Source organism: Pteropus vampyrus, unplaced genomic scaffold (genome assembly GCF_000151845.1).
Source record: "Pteropus vampyrus isolate Shadow unplaced genomic scaffold, Pvam_2.0 Scaffold77, whole genome shotgun sequence".
Classification (NCBI taxonomy): Eukaryota; Metazoa; Chordata; class Mammalia; order Chiroptera; family Pteropodidae; genus Pteropus; species Pteropus vampyrus.
In genome coordinates this window covers 1,903,838-1,924,531 of record NW_011888858.1, presented here as the reverse complement: position 1 = coordinate 1,924,531, position 20,694 = coordinate 1,903,838, and the positions used below count along the sequence as shown (strand labels likewise).

General features: G+C 37.2%; 1 protein-coding gene across 5 annotated transcripts; it reads left to right on the top strand.

The window, feature by feature from the left end:
• The first annotated feature begins 545 nt into the window (after window positions 1-545).
• REST (RE1 silencing transcription factor) lies at window positions 546-20,694 on the top strand. 5 transcript variants are annotated; one of them, XM_011362606.2, is made up of 4 exons: window positions 546-863; window positions 3,298-4,201; window positions 9,263-9,346; window positions 15,017-20,694. In XM_011362606.2, the coding sequence occupies exons 2-4, from the start codon at window positions 3,307-3,309 to the stop codon at window positions 16,939-16,941; spliced, it is 2,904 nt and encodes a 967-aa protein (XP_011360908.1). In that variant the 5' UTR covers window positions 546-863; window positions 3,298-3,306; the 3' UTR covers window positions 16,942-20,694. The 5 variants fall into 5 exon arrangements, with proteins under 5 accessions (XP_011360908.1, XP_011360910.1, XP_011360909.1 ...); XM_011362608.2 differs by lacking the exon at window positions 546-863 and adding an exon at window positions 1,324-1,498; XM_011362607.2 differs by lacking the exon at window positions 546-863 and adding an exon at window positions 1,520-1,663.

Sequence of the window (20,694 nt, the reverse complement as noted above, 5' to 3'; positions counted from 1 at the left end):
GAGTCCACTAACTCTAAAAACTCACGAGCTGATTACATTTTTATTGCTTACAGTTTAAAATTTCGAATGTATTTTTACCGTTGAAGCTTAAAACAAAGTTTAATTAGTTAAGGGTGGCTGTGGGTGGAGAATTAGAGATTCTGAAGGGTATTATAGAGCGCTTTAGACATGAAAGGCGGGTAACAATAGTTCTAAAGAGAACGGTCAAAGCCTGCAGATTTTTCTAACAGCTCTATTCTCATGCATGCACACCAGGGCTGGGGGCTAACTTTTCTGTTGTTTGTTTATAAAAGAAATCAAGAAAGGGAGCGGGCCTGCCTCTCTTTTGACCTAAGGGCAAGAGTGAGAGGCCTGATGGGATTAGGTGAGGGAGACCTTCCTCGCGCCCCCTGCCCAGCCCTGGCCCAGCGCTACCCACTTCTCCAAGGGGCGGGGCTCGCTAGGCGGCTAAGTGCGCGGGCGGTGGAGTGGGCGTGTCCCACGGGCGCGCGCGGGCGGCGGAGGGGGCGTGTCCCGCAGGCGGGCGGCGGCGGCGCGGGCCGGGTGCGCTGCGCAGCCTCCTGTGCTGGAATGTGCGGCTCCCGCGAGCTCGCGGCTCAGCAGCAGAGCAGGCGCCGCCGAGGCCCCGGGCCCCAAACCCCGGCGGCGACGGCGGCGGCGGCGGCAGCTGGGGCAGCAAGGCGAGAGCTGGCGGCCTAAGCACTCTCTTCAGTTCCACTCCTGGCCTTCGCGGGCCTCGACGGCCCCAGCGTCCAACTTTTCCACCCTTCCCTCCCCTCCCTGAAACTCCACCAACAAAGAAAAGTAGTCGGAGAAAGACCGGCGACGCTGGGTCCCCAGCCCCTCCTCGCCGAGGAAGGCCGGTAAGCGCGGCGCGGGGCTGGGGGCTGGATTGGGATGGGGGAGGGCCGGCCGGGCGGTGGCGGCGCCCGCGGGAGGGGGAGGGCGCGGAAGGACGCGGAGCGAGGCGCTGTCCAGGGCTGATTTGCAGATATTGTGGCTCTGGCGGCGGCCGCCGCGCCGGGCGGGGGCGGGCGGCCGAGCGGGATCGGGTTACACCAGCTTGGGCCGGGGGCGTCCGTGGGGAGCGGCGCGGCGCCAGGACCCCCTCCCCAGTCAAGGCCCGGCCGCCGTCTCCGCGCGGGCCGGGGCTCCTCTTGGAGTCAGGTCCTGAGGTCGAGGAGCGGAGTTGCTTGTGGCCCTAGTCCTGAAACTTCCCCCTCGTCCTTCTGGTGCTCCCAGGTCCCGCTGCAGCCCCTCGCCTGCCCGCGGCCCTCCCGTCCCCCTCCCTCTCCGGCCTCTCCCTTTCGCCGGAAGGCGCCGTTGAGTGCGGCCGGGCGGATTGAGTCAGCCCCGGGGCCCAGGCGGTTCCGCCAATGGGGCTGGACAGCGATTTCTGCGCTCGGGCGGTTCCGCCGCCGCGGCCCTTCGCGCCCGGCCACCTTGCTGCCAGAGCTGGCGGGGCTGGGGCGTGCGTCCCGCGAGGCGCCGTGGGGGAGTGAGTTCTCAAACTTCCGGGGCGCGGGGGGGGGCGGTCTGCGCGCGTGGGGCCCCCTCCGGCGCTCGGGGGCCGACGCCTCCGGAGGGCGCCAGCGGAGCCTCCTGGCCCTCTGCGGAAGGCGAGCCCGGGGGCGGTGAGTGGAGTTGGGACGCCGGCGACGCGGTAACTTTCCTCCCTGTTCCCAGGCGCGGGCCCGCGGGCCGGGGAGGAGGGGGCAGCCTGGACTGGAGAAGACTTGATCTGGTCCAACGGCGCCCCGAATCGGCTCCTCTTGCCTTTTTTATTGTTGGAGAGTACAAGAAAGGCTTCAGGATGAGTATTGGGGCAACTCCTGTAAACTGGTGTGTAAATGTGTGCAGTGAGCAGGCCGAGCCGAGAGGAAGCGAGAGTGCCCGAGTTTGCAAAGAGCTGCTTTGTGTTTGGTATTTTGAGAAAATGGCCGAATGCCTATTTCAGTCAGGAATGCCGCCGCCGAGGCAGGCGCTGGTGGCAGCAGCACATAGGAATTCGTGCTACACGTTGGGCTTTCGGGCTGTTCTTGGACGAACTTCCTTACAAACGTTAAAATTCTGGGATTATTAGTAGAGTTTGGTGGGCATTAGAAAAGTAAGAGTTGGGTAGATTACCGACTATCCTGGGCTCTTAAGACTTGGGACAGCTTTTGCCCTCCGTTTGTTTCTGTGATGGCATTTGATTCCAACTTTTGTTGGTACGTATAACTCAACCGGTCTGTGTTATGCGCTTCTGTGAAACAAACGGATTACTTTTTGTACTTTGGGCATTTATTTATTTATTTGTTTATTATTATTACTTGCCACTTATTTTGCTTTTTCTCATTTGCAAGAGAACACCTACTTTGAGAATAGCACCTTTTAGTTTGGAAAGGAGCCTGGTTAAGACAATTTAAAAAGCTCAACATGTTTTCAGAAGAAGGTGATCTTGTAATGGCTTCCACTAGACAAGTAGGCCAAGTCAAGCACAATGCAAGAAAGTTGCTGGTTGTTGAGTTGAGTTTTATGATTATTTTATTAGGGGGTTTGAAGAAGTCTTTATTTTCATTTGTGAAGTTTTGAATACACCAAACTTCCTTTTTTATAGGAAAAAGGTCTAATTTTTTTCCTTTTAAACAGGTCAAGTCAGCAAAAAAAAATACGAAACTAAGTGCTACTTTTTCATAGTAGTTTACTCCTATTAGTTGATCCAATTAGTTGATCTAATGTGAAATTCAATTCAGTTGATCAGTTATGGTGATCAACAGCACATAGGACTTTCCAGACATATTTCTCTGCCGTTTAGATTTCTCCCCTTTCTGATTGAGACCAATAAACTGTTGAAGGTAGGAATTGGGAGGCTTCCAGGTTTCTATTCATGCGTCGAATTTTAAAAGTAATTTTAATTGACATTAAAAATAAAGGTTACTGATTTTTTTTAGTGATTGAGGGAAAATTAGTGATTGAGGGAAAGCATGCCAGTGGTAGACCTACTTGATGGATGAGTTATGTCAAACAATTGATAGAAATTTTTTATAAGAAATTTTTTTGGTGATGCAGTAAAGAGAATTTAGAACTACAAAAACATTTTAAAGGCTTAATTTTCGTAGTTAAATTAAGTAGGTACCCATCACCTATACTCAGCAATTATCAAGCTCGTTGAGTTTAAAGATATTGGAAAACATTTTTAAAAATTGGGAAATTTTTTTAAAGTTATGAAGAATTACAGTGATGTTTTGGTTTTAGTCCAGTAAAAGTTGTGTTTAAATTGGTGCTTTTGTGTTTTTTGTTTTGTTGTGAATTCAGAATACAGTTATGGCCACCCAGGTAATGGGGCAGTCTTCTGGAGGAGGAGGCCTGTTCAGCGGTAGTGGCAACATTGGCATGGCCTTGCCTAATGACATGTATGACTTGCATGACCTCTCCAAAGCTGAATTGGCTGCACCTCAGCTTATCATGTTGGCAAATGTGGCCTTAACTGGGGAAGTAAATGGCAGCTGCTGTGATTACCTGGTTGGCGAAGAAAGACAGATGGCAGAATTGATGCCTGTTGGAGATAACAACTTTTCAGATAGTGATGAAGAAGGACTTGAGGAGTCTCCTGAAATAAAAGGTGAACCCAGTGGATTGGAAAACATGGGACTGGAAAGTTTGGAACTCAGTGTTGCAGAATCACAGCCTGTGTTTGAGATGTCATCTGCCCCAGAAATTTACAGCTCAAATAAAGATCTTCCTCCTGAAACACCTGGAGCAGAGGACAAATGCAAGAACTTGAAAACCAAACCCTTTCGCTGTAAGCCATGTCAGTATGAAGCAGAATCTGAAGAACAGTTTGTGCATCACATCAGAGTTCATAGTGCCAAGAAATTTTTTGTTGAAGAAAGTGCAGAGAAGCAGGCAAAGGCCAGGGAATCTGGCTCTTCCACTGCGGAAGAGGGAGATTTCTCCAAGGGCCCCATTCGCTGCGATCGCTGTGGCTACAATACCAATCGATATGATCACTATACTGCTCACCTGAAACACCACACCAGAGCTGGGGATAATGAGCGAGTCTACAAGTGCATCATTTGCACTTACACCACAGTAAGCGAATATCACTGGAGAAAACACTTAAGAAACCATTTTCCAAGGAAAGTATACACATGTGGAAAATGCAACTATTTTTCAGACAGAAAAAACAATTATGTTCAGCATGTTCGAACTCATACAGGTAAGAGGACCTGTGTAGTCCATAAATTCAACTCATTTTTGATAGTTTAATTGAGCGAGTAGTTAAAACTAACGTTAAAAAAGGAGGACTCTGGGTTCAAGTCCTGGTTCCATTATTTGTTGTCTTTATGACCTTAGACAAGTTATTTAATCTCTTTGTGCCTCAGTTTCTCCATGGGGGTAACAATATACTATAAGATTAAAGGATTCAGTGAAAGAACACTTGTAAAGCACTATTTATTATATGGAAGAATAGGCACGAGAAGTCAATATTCTTTCTAAAATACATATTCTAATAATTTGGGATAGACCATTTAGCCAAATTAGACTTTTTTTTTTAGAAGTTGCATTTAATTGGCAATGAATACATCTAAGATGCAGTATAGTTTCCAAAAGGAATTGAGGGCTTAAACAAAAAAGAAAAATCCAATGGTTAACCCTTGCGCAACTCCTTTTAACAAAGCCTATTTAAAACATTTGACTTGTGGTATCGAGTTCCTAAATGGAACAACTTGTCTCCAAAATATAGAAATGTGAGAAGTTATTTTTTAAAAGATTGGGATTATCACAATCAAACCACTTTCATAAGAAAGTAAACACGTGTGACAAATGCAACTATTTTTCAGACAAAAAATAATGTTCAGCTTTTCGAAGTCGTGAAGGTAAGAGGACTTCTCTAATTTGTGTGTGCTATCATGTTTTAAAAATATGAAAAATTTCAAATAAAATACTGTACTGCACCAGTAGGTACCCATCACCTATACTCAGCAATTATCAATATCTTGTCACATTTGGCAAAAATTTTTTAATTTTTATTCCCTTTTTAAAATTAAATTTATTGGGGTGACATTGGTTAATAAAATTATAGGCTTCAAGCCTACAATTGAATAATATGTCATATGCGTATTGCATTCTGTGCTCACCAGCAATTCATTTTTCAAAATAACAGCTTTATTGAGGTATACTCCTACCACCATAGAATTCATAGTTACAATTCAGTGGTTTTAATATATTCACAGAATTGTGCAGCCATCACCACTATTTTAGAACATTACCCCAAAAAGAAATACTCATTACTTCATACCACCTCTTAGTTATTTACTTTTAAATTGACTTTCAAATCTTTGTAATTAGGGGTCTCATTTTTTTCAAAGAAATGTTTGTAACTATTGGTAATCGATTTTCACATTTGTATTACATTTTCCTGGTAAGAGTTGGTACTTTGGAGGACTAATTACTGGTCTGAACAGAATGGATAGAATAATCTAGTACTGTACTCTTTGGATCACAAGTGAAAAGGGACTATGGGATGCTATTTGGATCAGGCCCCTCTTGCAAGAGTTGTCGCTCGGTGGGACTGAATCCCACAGATAAAGTGGGGCACAGTGGGAATGGAAATTAATATTACTTTGCTTAAGTGGTAGACTTAAAACTTGCAGGTGAAATTCCATTACGAGACTTCTAAGCCCCAGCAGATAGCTCCTGTATTTAAAGCTTTAAAATCTAGTCAAGTAAAAGAATTTGTAGTCCTTTTAAAATTTGTCGTAACCTGTTATTGATTATCTCCATGCTTTGAAACCATTTTATTCCAAAAGTAAAGTTCAGACATTACAAAAATACATAGCATAGGAAACAAAAGCTACTTGGGAATCCTACCCCATTCATTAATCAATAAACAGTTTAAGTTTAAAAATTGTTAGACTAACCTCACCTACAGTATCTTAAAAATAATCTGAAATACCATATATACTTTAATCATAAGTATTTCATATTATTTTAACAGTTTTTTTGAAAACCTTGGGGCCTAATTTAGAATTGGCTTATTTATAATGGAGAGCTTTTTGATAGTAACTATTGATGTGGTAAAGTGCATGACTTTTGTGTGAAGTTTTACAAATACATGTATTCATAACCAGCAGGCAAATCAACATAAAGAAAATTGCCAGCACTCCAGTGGCTTTGTTGTATCAAATTTAGATTTTTTTGGTCAGTTTTAGTTTGATAACTTCAGAACCACTGAGTCACTGAACAATTAAAAATTTTTCCCCAAAAGTTAACGTTTTCAACAATAAATCTAAACTTGATTTAAGAACATTTTTAGAAGGAAGAAAAAGAAAAATAGAGACGACTAGAAAATTTTTTTGTGTGTATTTCCAATTTTTTATGTAAAGGGCTTTTTTTTTTTTTTAAAAAGGAATTCTGCATTTTGCTATTTCTTTTATTATTATAGTGATTTTTTTTATTTTGTTAGAGTCTAGGTGACTAATTTTTAGTGGCTTTATTTTATAGTTAACTATACCATCCATTACTTAATTTTTTCTCCACATTAATATAAGGTTGATATTTTCATAATGTTATTTATATAGCTAACATTGGTTATATGTATCTCTTCACATTTTAGTGTTAAACCTGTTTGGTTTTTAAAATGCTTTTTAAAAAGACTTTCCCTTATTACCTTGTGATTTTTTAAAAAAAACTTAAAACATTTTGATGTGTAAATTGAAGGATAATATTTTGATTATATAAATGCTGAGAGTATCTTTGGTATTAAATGCATAGTTCTGAAAATTGTATTTATGGAAAAATCATCTAGTGCTGAAAAATAGAGGTGTAAGAAGTGGTAACGGAATCACTTATTTCTCATTTCTCATTAGGTAGCCTGGTTTTCATTTACTTAATGGATTTTTTTCTGTTCTTTTATTGAGTGACCAATGTGAGGTACTTTTTTATATGCTAATCTTCAGAACAATCTCTAGAGCTAAATTTCAGGCTCGGGTTTGAAAGGTCACATACAACTGAGATTCATAGTTCCTAATCTCTTTTTATAAGTAATTCTCATAGTGGAGGCTGAGGATTATTTTCATTTGAGTCTTTAATCAAAGGATTTTTAATTTTGTGGTTTAGATATTTACCCAGTTTATAAATTCTACTTTAAAAGATGACATTTTTGCCTGTATCCGTGACTGAAAACTACATTGTTTTTGTAGAGTATTTGTGCCTGTGGTATAGAATTGCACAAATAGAAGCAATTTATTCTGCTATAAAGAATTTAAAAGTAAATTGTCCTTAATTGATTCTTCATGTTAGTCTATAACAGTGTTTAATTTTTTTCCCATTAACTTTTTTTTTATAACATCTCAGTTGAGATATAGTTTACATACCATACAATTTACTATGGATTAGCCTGTTCTGGACATTTTATGTATATATATGGAATCATACAACACGTGGTCCTTTATGACTGCCTTCTTTCACATAGCATAATGTTTTCAAGGTTCATTTATGTTGTACGTACAGTACTTGTTTTCCTTTAATTACCACAGTATTTTGTCTATTGATTGATCAGTTAATGGATATTTGGATTGTTTCCACTTTTTGGCTATTATGAGTAATACTTTGAACATTTCATGTACAAGTTTTTGTGTGAATAAAAGTTTTTTTTCTCTTGGGTGTATACCCAAGAGTGGGATTGCAAGGCCAGTGGTAACTATGTTTAATCATTTGAGGAACTGCAATTATTTTCCAAAGTGGTGCGTTATTTTACAATCCCAGAAGTGTATAAGAGGTCCTGTTTCTCCCTGTCCTAACCAATATCTGTTAACATCTCTTATTTTCATCATAGCCATCCTAGTTGTGAAATCTTCATCTCATTGTCATTTTTTAATTTTTTTATTATTATTTTTTTCATCATCATTTTGATTTGCATTTCCCTCATAGCTAATGATACTGTGCATCTTTTAATGAATTTACTGGCCATTTGTGGATCCTTACAGAACTACATTTAACATTTTAAAATTCTTTCCAGGTCAAAGTAGTCATTCTATTGCTATGAACTATTTACAGCTAATTTATACCTTTTTTCATTATGTCTTTTCTTTGTCTCATTTAGTTGACATGTCTTTTATTAGACACATCTGTTAACTGTATCTTACTATGTAGACAAAATAATAACTGCTCTTTATTGAGGGCTTATGCGTCAGGCACAGTGTTAAGTGCTCTGCATGTATTGTGTTAATTTAAATTCTCACGCTTCTAGGAAGAGAAAGTACTGTTACTTTCATAGATACAGAAACTTGCCCAAGGTCATAGTTACTGTTTTGTGTCCAAAGACTAGATGAAACAAATTGTCAAGATTTTATTTTAAAACTGTTTTGTGGTTGACAATTGCACCCCAAAAGAGGACACATTTCCTGCCTTGGAGTCTTAAATTCTTTAGTGCAAAATCACTGGCCTTTCATCTTCAATTGCTCTCAGTCCTTATGGCTTTATAAGTAAAATTTGTTTTAACACTGACCTATTTATAAGTTATATCTACTACCTGAAATTCCTACCTTAAAGCAACAAAATCTCTACTCAAAAGCATTATTGCTTTAAGCTAGCAATTTCAAATGGTAGATTTATCATTTACAAGTATTAAAAAAATTACCCAAGCTGTAGCATCAGAAAATTTGGATAGATTTTTTTAAAGGCTCATTCTAATTTTTAATATGTATATTTTAATTATGATTATTATTTATGCCTGCAGCACCTGGCCTTCCTAGGGGGTCTCCCATCCAACTACTAACCAGGCCCGACCTTGCTTAGCTTCTGAGATCAGACATTGGGCTTGTTCAGGGTGGCAAGGCCGTAGACCGTGGACCGTGGCTCCACTGGGGCGCAAACCCAGGACATTCTGTGTGTAAAGCAGATGCGCTAACCGCTACGCTATGGAACCATGCCTGCTAATTTTTTAAAAAAGAATGCATCTTAATACCTTATCAGGATACTTTCTCAGTTCTTAATATTTAAATTAATAACAGGTAGCATTACTGAAAGTAAAAAGGGCTGTGAGAATTCAGAATGCCAGTGAAATTTTCAGCAAAGTTGAAATTGTATAGTTAGGTGAGTTTTGAATTAAATCATTTACATTTCTAAGACATGATGTAAACTTACTGTTTTGCCAAGAATAGGAAGAAAAATTCTTGTTAGAAAAATAGCCAGTACTGATTATTGTATATGTTAGTCAGAATTGTATTTGCCTTATTTTTATCATACTTAAACACTAATCATTATGTTTTTGCAGGAGAACGTCCATATAAATGTGAACTTTGTCCTTACTCAAGTTCACAGAAGACTCATCTAACTAGACATATGCGTACTCATTCAGGTTGGTAAGAAAGAACTTTTCTGTCATTTTTAGTAAACTACCTTTATAAGGAAGTTTTTCTAGACCTGGAATTGGGTCATTATTTATGATTGTATTTTTAATGTAATTTAGAAATTAGAGTTAAAAATCAGTATTCTATTAGTGTGGAGCTGTATTTAAGTGGAGATTCTTAACAAGGAGTCTACAGATGGAACTCTTGACAGTGAATGTAAATGTGTGTGCACTTTTTCTGGGAGGAGAGTTGTTATTTTTCATCAGATCTTCATCAAGTTCCATGTCTCTAATAAAAAATTGAGCTGATATCATAGACCAAGACTGGTTTATCCTTTTTGAACAACTCCTACCGTCTCACACTCCTTCCCTGACACAGTATGCCACCTAGTTTCATAGTATGTGATTGCCAGGCTCCAGGGTTCCTTTAGCTTATCAGGTCTTGAAATTAGATTTGCTTTCTTTTGAGAATTGATAGGGCTTCTTAGGACAGATTTACAAAAGCCAAACAATGATCTGGATATTAATTTATTAACCTGTAATAGATAAAAATGCAGGACTATAGTAGATAAAAATGCATGACTATAATAGATAAAAATGCATGGCTATAACAAGGGAGAGAGTCATCTACTCCAGTGAAATAATCAGGATTACCAACCTGAATTGGTCCCCATTATCAAGGTATGTAGGTGGATGAGCTAAAAATATTAGCATAGGTGGTCTTGAATGAATAATTAGTTCATTCTGGCCATGATTGACTCTTGTTGAACTGCTGTGTCTCATCAGAACACTCCAGATTTAGAATATATGTGTACCCCTGTGGGCAAACTATGCTAAGACTATGTTTACAGAAATCTATGTAGACCCATATCTCTCAGTTGACAGTTACCTTAAATCAGTCCTATCTGATTGACTAGCCACATGTTACTGAGCTTGTGAAATGTGGCTGAAAATGAGATATATAAAGTAGTGGAATTCAAACACTATTAAGAAAATGTAAATTACTCTCTTTTAAATATTGATTACATGTTGACATATTGGATATGTTGGGTTAAATTAGTAAATTTTTACCTTTTTTTTTTTTTACCTTTGTAATATGACTACTCCAAAACTCAAAATTACATATGTTGCTTTCATTTTATTGACATTAAATATAGTTGTTTTAAGTCAATGATGATTAAGACTTGGTTATAGTACAGATTCTGATTTGAGTAGCTATGCAAGAGTCGCATAGTATGATTGCTAGCCTTTCTTGGCTCTACGTGCTTGTCATGTTAATATACTTTGAGTTTACCTTCTAAAATCTCCTAGCTATTGAGTTGGGTCACTTACTTTTGGATGTTTCCTGGTTTCATTTTCTGAGGATACCTTGGATGCTATTTCAGGCTTTCTTGAGGGTAGGCCTATGTCCTTTTTATAGCTATTCTCTAGCTCTTGAGTAAAACAGTTAAGAACTTTACATGAGTTAACTCATTTTAATCTTCATAACTATCCTATGATGTATAAGTTCTATTATTATTCTCATTCTACAAATGAGGAAACTAAAGCATTGAAGAAATCCCCTTTCTGGGTTTGTCTTACTTTCTCATGGTGTCATTTAGTTTTTCCTCTGTCCCTGTGCCTTGTTTTACTTGTACACTGGTAATTAAATCTAAATGCTTGATACTTTGTTTCATTTGAAGTAATGTCTGGTTGACTTATCTGTGTTGCTGAGTCACTGGATTAGAATGACGTACTTGTATCTTTTTAATTGAATTTATAGCAAGCATTTATGGTGTTTTAAACTAATCAGTAATCTTTGAACAATTTTGAGTTTGCTAAAATGTTGCCTTTTGAATTTTCTTTGCTATATTGTTAAGATGATTTTCAGTAGTTGCTGTTTGTTAACATCTTTTAAAAGTTTATTAATAATGAGTAGTAACTACTATTTATTGTAAGCATGCTGAGATATGTTATCTCTAGTCTTAGTACTCCTAAAATACTTAATCTCAGTTTGTAAATTAGGACACAGGTTCAGAGAGGATAAATGGCTTTTTGTAAAGTTTTTGTCATTCTTCCAAATTAGAGGAGCTAGGATTTGGCCTCAGACTTCCCCACCCTCCCATTTTCAGTTATCAACAGTGGTAAATGCATTATGGCTCATGGAATGGCTCAAGAAGCTACTGCATAATGAAATTGGAACCACAACGTATTGGGAGAACAGAGTCATTGACTTTTATTGGATACCAGCAGTTTGAGTTGCAAACAGGAAACAAACATGGTTAGTCTATTTTGTGTATGAGTGTGCAGAATTATTTTCAGTAGATACTGTGTTTTAATACTTTTAATTGATGTTGCTGATAACATTTGGAATAAAGTGAAGTTAAGTCAAGTCAAATTGGTTAGGTAGTTTTTCTGACTGGGTTGCATGAATACCTTGGGTATCTTCTCTATGGTTTGGAGTCTGATCTCTACAAGGTCTTTTGGTTCCTTGTTCATGTGACTGTATTTTAAGGAAGAGAAGTGTGTGCTCAGTCTCTTATTTCTGGAAGAGATTAGGCTCTGTTGAGTTGGTACGTTTAGCTAAACTGACAATTAGATTGGTTTATGAGGCAAAACCACATTGGTTATTTGCTCGGAGCATTTCCATCCTTGGTTGGGGGATGGATGTGGAGGTAGATCTTTACCTGCCAAATAAGGAAGGGATCAGAATTGGGTATTGGTGAAATATCTGCAGACACTAACCTCATCTGGTGTTCTCTATTTTATTGGTATTTCTACCTAATAGTATTAAGAGTAGTATCCTTACCTGGGTTGGTCCTAGAGACACTGACATTATCCTCAGCTCTCTCTTTCCTGTTCTCAGTGGAGATGCTTCCATTTCATCCTGGATGAACTATTTCTTACTGGATGAAATACATCCAGTTTTATTTGCCATTATGATATTTTTGTATATACATACCATCCATACATATAAGTTCATTTTGAATATTTTCCAGTTAATGAGTATAATGGATTTTTGTTTAAAGGAATTAAAAACTTGCCAAGTTCTATCCGCATTTTAACTCTTTTTAAGATAGAAAATTATTTTATCCAGCAATATATTTATTTTCCTTTCACCAAGTATTTGATGATTCTTATGGAGGCACTGTTTTAATAGCTAGGCTTATTTGAAAGATGTTATGGTTTGAAACTTCTTCGTAAATTCTAGAATAATTTTTAAACAGTATTTTATTGAAATTTAATTTACATACAGAAATGCACACATCTTAAGTAGACAGCTCAGTGACCTTATGTATGTTTTCACCTATTTGACTATCACTCAGATGAGGACATGGAACATTTCTACCACTCTCAGAACTAAGTTCCCTCGTCACCCTTTCCAGTCTCCCCCCAAACAATTCTCTGACTTCTCCTATCAGAAAGAACATTCTTCTATAAAAGAATTCTGAGATTCATCCCAGGTTGCATTATTAGAACTTTGCTTTTATTGCTGAGTGGTAATCAATTGTATGCCCTTGTAACTCTTTAATTAGAAATTTCTAATTTCTAATTAAAATTCTGATATTCTTCCTGGATTATTCTCGATAAGAACGTGTGAAGCTTATAAAAAAAATCTTTGCCCTTTTGGATTTGCCTTACATCTATAAATTAGTTTGAGAGGAACAAAATAGACATCAGACATTTATACAGGTGAAAAACATAGGTAAATATTACTAGAATTGGAAAAGGGAGTTAAGACCATTGGTATAAGGTAAAAGGTTTTATATTTAGCTAGGTACTAATAAACTATAAAATTTTGATGGATAGATATTCTAATACAAGCAAGATTTTATGGCAATAAAACAAAAATTGGGGGTGGGGAATTAATAGAGCAAGTAAATTGTGCCATCAAATTTAAAAATTCCTATATCCTCCCATTCCCTGACCATTTCATAGATGGAGGCTTATACCTTGATTGATGCTTGCTATGTAAATTCCCTCATTCACTAGAGGTTTTAAAATGGTGCTGTTTTCATTATAATTATTTTATTAGCACAAATATTTTCCTAAGGAGGCAAACTCCATTCATCTGCTGTTTGTTTACTCAGAGCTAGGGTTTATATGGAAAGGCAGGATAAACATGTGACTCCCCCCCCCCCTTTTTTTTTACTCATACTAAAAATTAGCCAGTTCATTCCAAAGGTGATAAATTAACAGGTAATGCATATTGACTGCCTGGCTATCTGGCCAATCCTAAGTGTTTTATATGGATTAAATTGTAGTTCACAACACTCAGGAATATTTTATAGATGAGGAAATTGAGCCTTAGAGAGTTTTCGGTAATTTGTTTAAGATCTCACAGTAAGTTGCAGAGCCCATATTTGATCTCCCAGATAGTCTTATGCCAGAGTAAGTTCTTAACTATTATGCCACCTCTCTTTCTCTGTTCTGTGTTTATATGTTAAGCAAATGTTTGTCTGCATTGAAGTGATTCACTGGAGAGGACAACATAGTGCCAAGTACTATAATGTAGCATGTTGTAGAAACCTCTTGTTTATGAATCTGTTAGTGAACTGACATGGATAGGAGTTGTCCATTTAGCTACATATCCAATCTGACGTACCTGTATATATATTTGTTTTTGTGATGAAGTCTTTTATTATCAGACATTTTATAATCATGTAAAGCTTACCATCTACATGGTTTGCATAATGTCTGCGTAGTTTTGCTTTGTGAAAAAATTAAGATTTGATGTGAATTTGAGAATGTTTGAGAGATGAATTTTCATAAATGTCAATTTCCATTTTTCTACTATGCATTCCATTGGACCAGTGGGGTATGGATACCATTTGGTAATATTTACTAGAGTGTGATCTAGATGGGTATGTATTCAGGTAGAATGTGTTACTCTTATGCCTTTAATTTGGGGGTGGAGGTTGTTGTGGTTCTGTATGTACCCATGATTATGACTTTGTTTGCTTATTTTACATACCGTATCTATTTGTATGCCCTTTTTCATTTACATAGACTCTGCCCATATTTTAGAAGGTGAGGAAAAATCAAGGAAAGATTTCTGACTTGGCTATATTTTTGCTTTACAATAACAACTTTGGCATTGGAAAAATTTTCCAAATGAAGTTTAATTCAGCTCTTGCTGTGATAAACAAAAGGGTTAAATTTAAAGAAAAGGCCTTTTGCTCCCTGAGGCTAAAGCAGTGTTTTAAAACTTTGTAGCAAAGATCTGGAAGTGTAGCTTCATAGTATAAGGTGTTTCTTTGAAGTCTCAAAATTTATCTTAACAATGTATGAATTTTATATTCTACTTTTTTATGCATTTGTTTTAACTAAACGTAAAAATTTAAAATTATCTCTTCTTTGAGTACCCTTGCCCTGAAATTAACATCCAGAGTTCAAATAATTTTGCCAGTAATTGTGTACTAATAAATCTCTGCTCTTTAATAGTCCTAGAGAGCCCCTAGCATGATGAATGTTTTAGGTGATGATGGCTAATTGAAATAATTATTTCTTCATTTGGTTTGAGAATCAATGTCAAGAGATAGAGAAAAGATATACAAATAAATATGGTAAATGTAAAGTGCATGAAACAGTCTTCTCTATAGTTTTTGTGGGTTTTTGTTTACATACATCCAATTCCTTATTTTAATAAAATCTTCAATTTCTTTCTTAATGTATGTAACGTTTCTTGTTTACCTACAGGTGAGAAGCCATTTAAATGTGATCAGTGCAGTTATGTGGCCTCTAATCAACATGAAGTAACCCGCCATGCAAGACAGGTTCACAATGGGCCTAAACCTCTTAACTGCCCACACTGTGACTACAAAACAGCAGATAGAAGTAACTTCAAAAAACACGTAGAGCTGCATGTTAATCCACGACAGTTCAATTGTCCTGTGTGTGACTACGCAGCTTCCAAGAAGTGTAATCTGCAGTATCATTTCAAATCTAAGCATCCTACTTGTCCTAATAAAACAATGGATGTCTCAAAAGTGAAACTAAAGAAAACCAAAAAGCGAGAGGCTGACTTGCCTGATAACAATAATACCAATGAAAAAACAGACACAGAACAGACAAAAATAAAGGGAGATGTGGCTGGAAAGAAAAATGAGAAGTCTGTAAAAGTGGAAAAAAAAGATAATGTTTCAAAAGAGAAAAAGCCCTGTAGTAATGCTTCAATCCAAGTGACTACCAGAACTCGCAGATCAGCAATGGAAACTAAAGCGGTGGATGTGCATACAGGAAATAATTCAGAAAAAACCTGTAAAACCAAGAAAAGCAAAAGGAAGATGGAAGCTGACACCCATTCCTTACAAGATCCTGTTCATGATGAGGACCCTGTGACAAAAAAGAAAAAGACAGAAAGCAAATCCAAAAATAGTCAGGAAGTGCCAAAGGGTGAGAACAAAATAGAGGAGATTAAAAAGCAAAATACTTATGTGAAAAAAAGTACAAAGAAGAAAATTCTGAAAAATAAATCAAGTAAAAAAAGCAGCAAGCCTGCTCAGAAGGAGACTGCCCAAAAGGCGTCTGCTCAGTCAGAGTTGCTGCCTCCCATGGAGCCTTCTCATTCTCAGATGAAGCCTGCTCTGACAGAGCCTCCTCTTCCCACAGAGCCTCAGATGAGGCCTGCTCAGACAGAGCCTCTGCCTCTCATGGAACCTGCTCCAATGGAGCTTGTTCAGATGGAGGAGCCTCCTACCATGGAGCCTTCTCCTCCTGTGGAGCCTTCTCCTATAGAGCCTCCTTTTCACATGGAGCCGATTCCTAAAAAGTCTCCTCGAAAAGATAATAAAAAAGAAAAGTCTAACATGCAGAGTGAAATGGCACGGAAGGAGCAAGTCCTTATTGAAGTTGGCTTAGTACCTGTTAAAGATAGCCAGCTTCTAAAGGAAAGTGTGGGTGCACAGGATCTCTTAGCACCATCACCACCGCTGCCAAAGGAAAACTTAAAAGAAGAGGAGTCAAAAGACCAAAAATTACTCACCCAAGGTGAAGAAAATAAAGAAGCTCCTCTTCAAAAAGTAGAAGCAGAAGAGGGAGATAAGAGTCTAGTTGGTCTTGCTGCTGTTATCAAGGAATCTGCCAATATTTCATCCTCCGAACAAAACTTGAATATACCAGAGGGTGAAACTTTAGATGGCAAACTTCAGGCTGACACTAGGCTTTGTGAAATGGATATGGATACTGAAGAGAACAAAACAGAGAACACCACTGGTAAAGACTCAGCAGTCGAAGAACCAGTTTCACCACTACTTCCTCTACCAATAGAAAAACGTGAAGCAGGGTCCAAAACTGCTGTGGCATCACCTCCCATTACCATGGCAATAAATGAGTCTCAGGAAATGGATGAAGATGAAGGCATCCATAGTCATGATGGAAGTGACCTAAGTGACAACATGTCAGAGGGTAGTGATGATTCTGGATTGAATGGGGCTCGACCAGTTCCACAAGAAACTAGTAGAAAAAATGCAAAGGAAGCCTTGGCAGTCAAAGTAGCTGAAGGAGATTTTGTTTGTATCTTCTGTGATCGTTCTTTTAGAAAGGAAAAAGATTACAGCAAACACCTCAATCGTCATTTGGTTAATGTATACTTCCTTGAAAAAGCAGCTAAAGGGCAGGAGTAATTAAAATTTGGAAAAGGCTTCATTTCTTAGTTTGCAAAATTTATTACATTTTCATTCATAGTGGTAGACAACCTTTTATTTTTAAAGTTGCTTTAATTAGTGTCTGGTGTTAATTTTTAAGTGGCACGCTTTTCCTTAGGACACTGTATACCTAATGTGTAACTTTTAGTAAATCCAAGGGAGTTAGTGTACTAAACCAGCAGACACCTAAATCTGTTAGCTTATGCATTTAATTGAAACTAGAGGGCCAAGGTGGTATTACAGCATTCTTGTTGCTTTGTCTAGCTATAACTTGTCAGTTTTTTCCCCATGTCTGTCTTCCATTTCAGTTTAGTTTATTCTTAGTTTCTTGTTTAGCTCTATAAAAATTGGCATACATAACTAGCAAATTACTTGAAGAATTTGCCTGCTTTATATAAAGTTAGCACTTTAAAATTTTTTTAGAGATGAGAAGAGACATTTAAATTGAAGAAAAATTCTCCCAACAATGGACATTGTTTCAGTCCAGGTATTTACTTCTTGAGTTTTGATCATTATTTCTTATTTGTGTATGTTAATCGTCATAAAAACAATGATTTTGGTGTATTTTTTTATTTTGGTGCTTTAATGGCTTAAGATGTTGCACATTGTTTTTTTTTTAACCTATGCAGTTTAATTTTTTCTAGAAATAGTATTTCTGTTGAACAGTAACACTTTATACATATATATGCATGTTTATTTTATTCTCTTTGGAGGGATGCTTTTAGTCTTGTTTGCAAAAGGGCAGTTTTCTTTTTCTTTTGCTGCAGTTGTCTTTTTTTGCAGATTATTAGTGTGTGCAAGTTTGTGAGCAAATGAAACATGCAGGTTCAGTTCATCGATTTTGATTTTCACATCTTATATCTATGCTAGAATCTGTATTTCATATGTTATTTATTTTAAATGGATGTAGTAGATTCATAGCTCTGTTTGCAGATAAATAAACCACTAGGCTCTATATTGAATGGATTTTTATCTCAAATACCAACCATAAGTAAAAGTTTTTAGCCTGCTTTATTACAGCTACATCTTAAATGTACAGTGTTAAGTCATATCTTTGAGGAAAACCTTTTTTTCGTAGATGGTTGGTGTCCATAAGGCTACTCAACTGAGTAAAGAACTATATAAGTGATATTTTGAAACTGCAAACCTGGAATTAGGAGACCGTTACTCCTTCAAGCTATACAGAATATCAGTTGTGAGAGTCCAAAGCCATAGCAATTATACGGAAAACCTAGCATGAGAAAGGTAGTATTGAGTGCTTTTAGACCAGCTGCTACTTCCTATGAATACAGTGAAAAAGGCTGGTGGAACTTAAGTACAGTCCAGATTTAAAATCACACTTTCTCAGGGATCTCCACAAATTAGTGGGTTTCCTGGCTGTCCCTGTGACAGCCTCTTTCTACAGGTGAGGCCTCAAATGAATTGCAGCTATCCTGGTGTTCCTATGGGGAAGCTTTGTATGAAAGAGTGTGTACTCCCAAACTTTTTCGGTAGGTTCTTTGGCCAGTTGTCAAAGAATATGAAAGAGTCCAACATAGGATTTTTCTTGCTGATAGTAGTTATTCATTGCAGTAAAAATAAAATATGATCCCAATAGGGAATCTTGAACAATTCTAATTTCCTATTTTCTGTTCTGAAATAACCACTTTATATTTAACTTCTTTTATCTGGCGATCTCTTTGAGGTGCAGTGCAGGTTTCAGAGTTTGGCAGTACAACATAAAGATTAGGAAAAGCATCGAAGTGTGAGTGGAAAACTTGTTAAAAATCTGAGAGTGAAGTTTGAGTTAAAAGACATTTGAACTTTTAATTGACTGGGAGGCCAAAGATTTCAAAGAAGAAGATTCTCTCAAGACACAAGGAGTAAGTTGTATGTTAATGATGTATGTTTTGTGTGCATGAATGGGAATTTGTAAATGATGTTGAATTCTAGGTGAATTCTTGGCTCCGACAATCATTGTCAACAGAAGATCAAGCTGCAGATATTTATGTTTTAAAACTTAAATTATAAAGCTAGTTAAATCTTTCTAACAACTAGTTTTAATATTCATGGGTACATTTTATATAAGTTACCTTTTACATTATATATGAAAACATTCATGTTAAACACAGATTGGAGATTGGGAATTAGTTTGGGGAAGAGATTTTTGTGGATTCTTTCATACTTCAAAAGAAAAAAATTTGACTTCTGGAGAATCTAGTTTTTAAGACTAGAATGCTAAAAACAAAAATATGAAGGAAATTAAAACCCCTTATTGTTAAATTGATCTGTGAAAATTTTGTTACTGGAAATCGAGTAGGACTTGAGGCCTTTCTTCCGGAAAACGAGGACTTGATTGTCAGGCCTATATTAGGTTCTGAACCTTAATGCCATGTATTTGTACTTATTAAAAATTGTTTCAATGAAAAGCATATTAGTAATATGAACTTCTGGTCTAGTCGGGAGTTCTTCCATTTGCAAAATGTGATATTTGCATGAAACTGTTTGAATCTTTTTGTTTTCTCAGTTTCCCTTCCACTGGATAGAATTGAAGCTAGAATTTTCCCTTTTGATAAAGGAATAAAAAGTGAACATGTTGCTTGTAAATTGATGTTTAGTAACTAGAGATAAACTTGAAATACTAGAAATATATTATAAGCCTAATCCTAGGTAGTCTTATCAAAATGTATCTCTTAACTATCTTTTGAACCTATATTTACATTGTTTTTCAAGATTTTTTAAGTTATATTTTTTCCTCTTTTCAGAGCTGCTTCTTTGGGATTACTTTTTTTTTTAATTGAAGTGTAATTCATAAGGGGCAACATTTTTTTGATAAGGCTTCTTATAGCTATGGCCTCTTCGGAGCTGCTTTTTGGGGGCTTTTTTTTTTTAATTGAAGTATAATTCACAAGGGGCAACATTTTTTTGATAAGGCTTCTTATAACTATGGCTGGATGTTTTGCTCTAGTCTTCCAAGAGAGGGCCATTTTATTTTTGAGAGTTACTTCTAAAGTCATGTGGTCTTCAACTCTGGGGACTGTTTTACATGTGAGTGCTAATACATATTTAAACTCGAGTAGACCTCGTCACATGTTACCCCATGAATGTTGACAATAGAAGGACTACCTTGCCTGTAATATATAACATCAGTTCTGGACTGAAAAGCTGGGGAAGAAACATAATTTTCTTTTTTTGCATAAATCAGAAAAAAAGTTAGGGTGTGGAGTTTCCTTGTTAACCTCAGCAGACAAACTGAACTGATAGCGTTAATTCAGATTTAGGAAGTTATCTGAATCTTGGTTTGTGTAGATTTGCAATCTACATGCAATATTTACTAAATCAGATAGCTTTCACAGTTTCATATGTGTACATAGGCTCTCCCCACCTTTTTCAGCATCCACTAGCTATTGAACTGGCATTGAAACATTGCAACAATGTTTTGTTGCATCAGTTTTATAATTTTACAGTGCAATACGTTGTTATTTTTCAGAGACAAACCAAAGGTTATTTTCTCAAGGTTCTTGCTGCCTGCTTTAGCAGCATTTGGTGGAGGATCTTTTATATACATTTGTGATAGATGAAAAATAAACCAGATTGCAAATCCTTTTTTTTTTTTTTTTTTAATGCTTAAACCATGTACCAAGATTTTGGTCCAAATTGTGTAGAATAAGTTAAACTCAAATTGCATTCTATTAACCTATATGAGTGTATTTCTGTAAGCATAGTTATGTTGAAATAAAGTTTTAAAAAGCA

Coding starts and splice junctions, on each gene's coding strand:
- REST (XM_011362606.2), top strand. CDS start 3,307: ATGGCCACCCAGGTAATGGGGCAGTCTTCTGGAGGAGGAGGCCTGTTC. Junction 4,202..9,262: donor GCATGTTCGAACTCATACAG/GTAAGAGGACCT, acceptor ATGTTTTTGCAG/GAGAACGTCCATATAAATGT. Junction 9,347..15,016: donor ACATATGCGTACTCATTCAG/GTTGGTAAGAAA, acceptor GTTTACCTACAG/GTGAGAAGCCATTTAAATGT.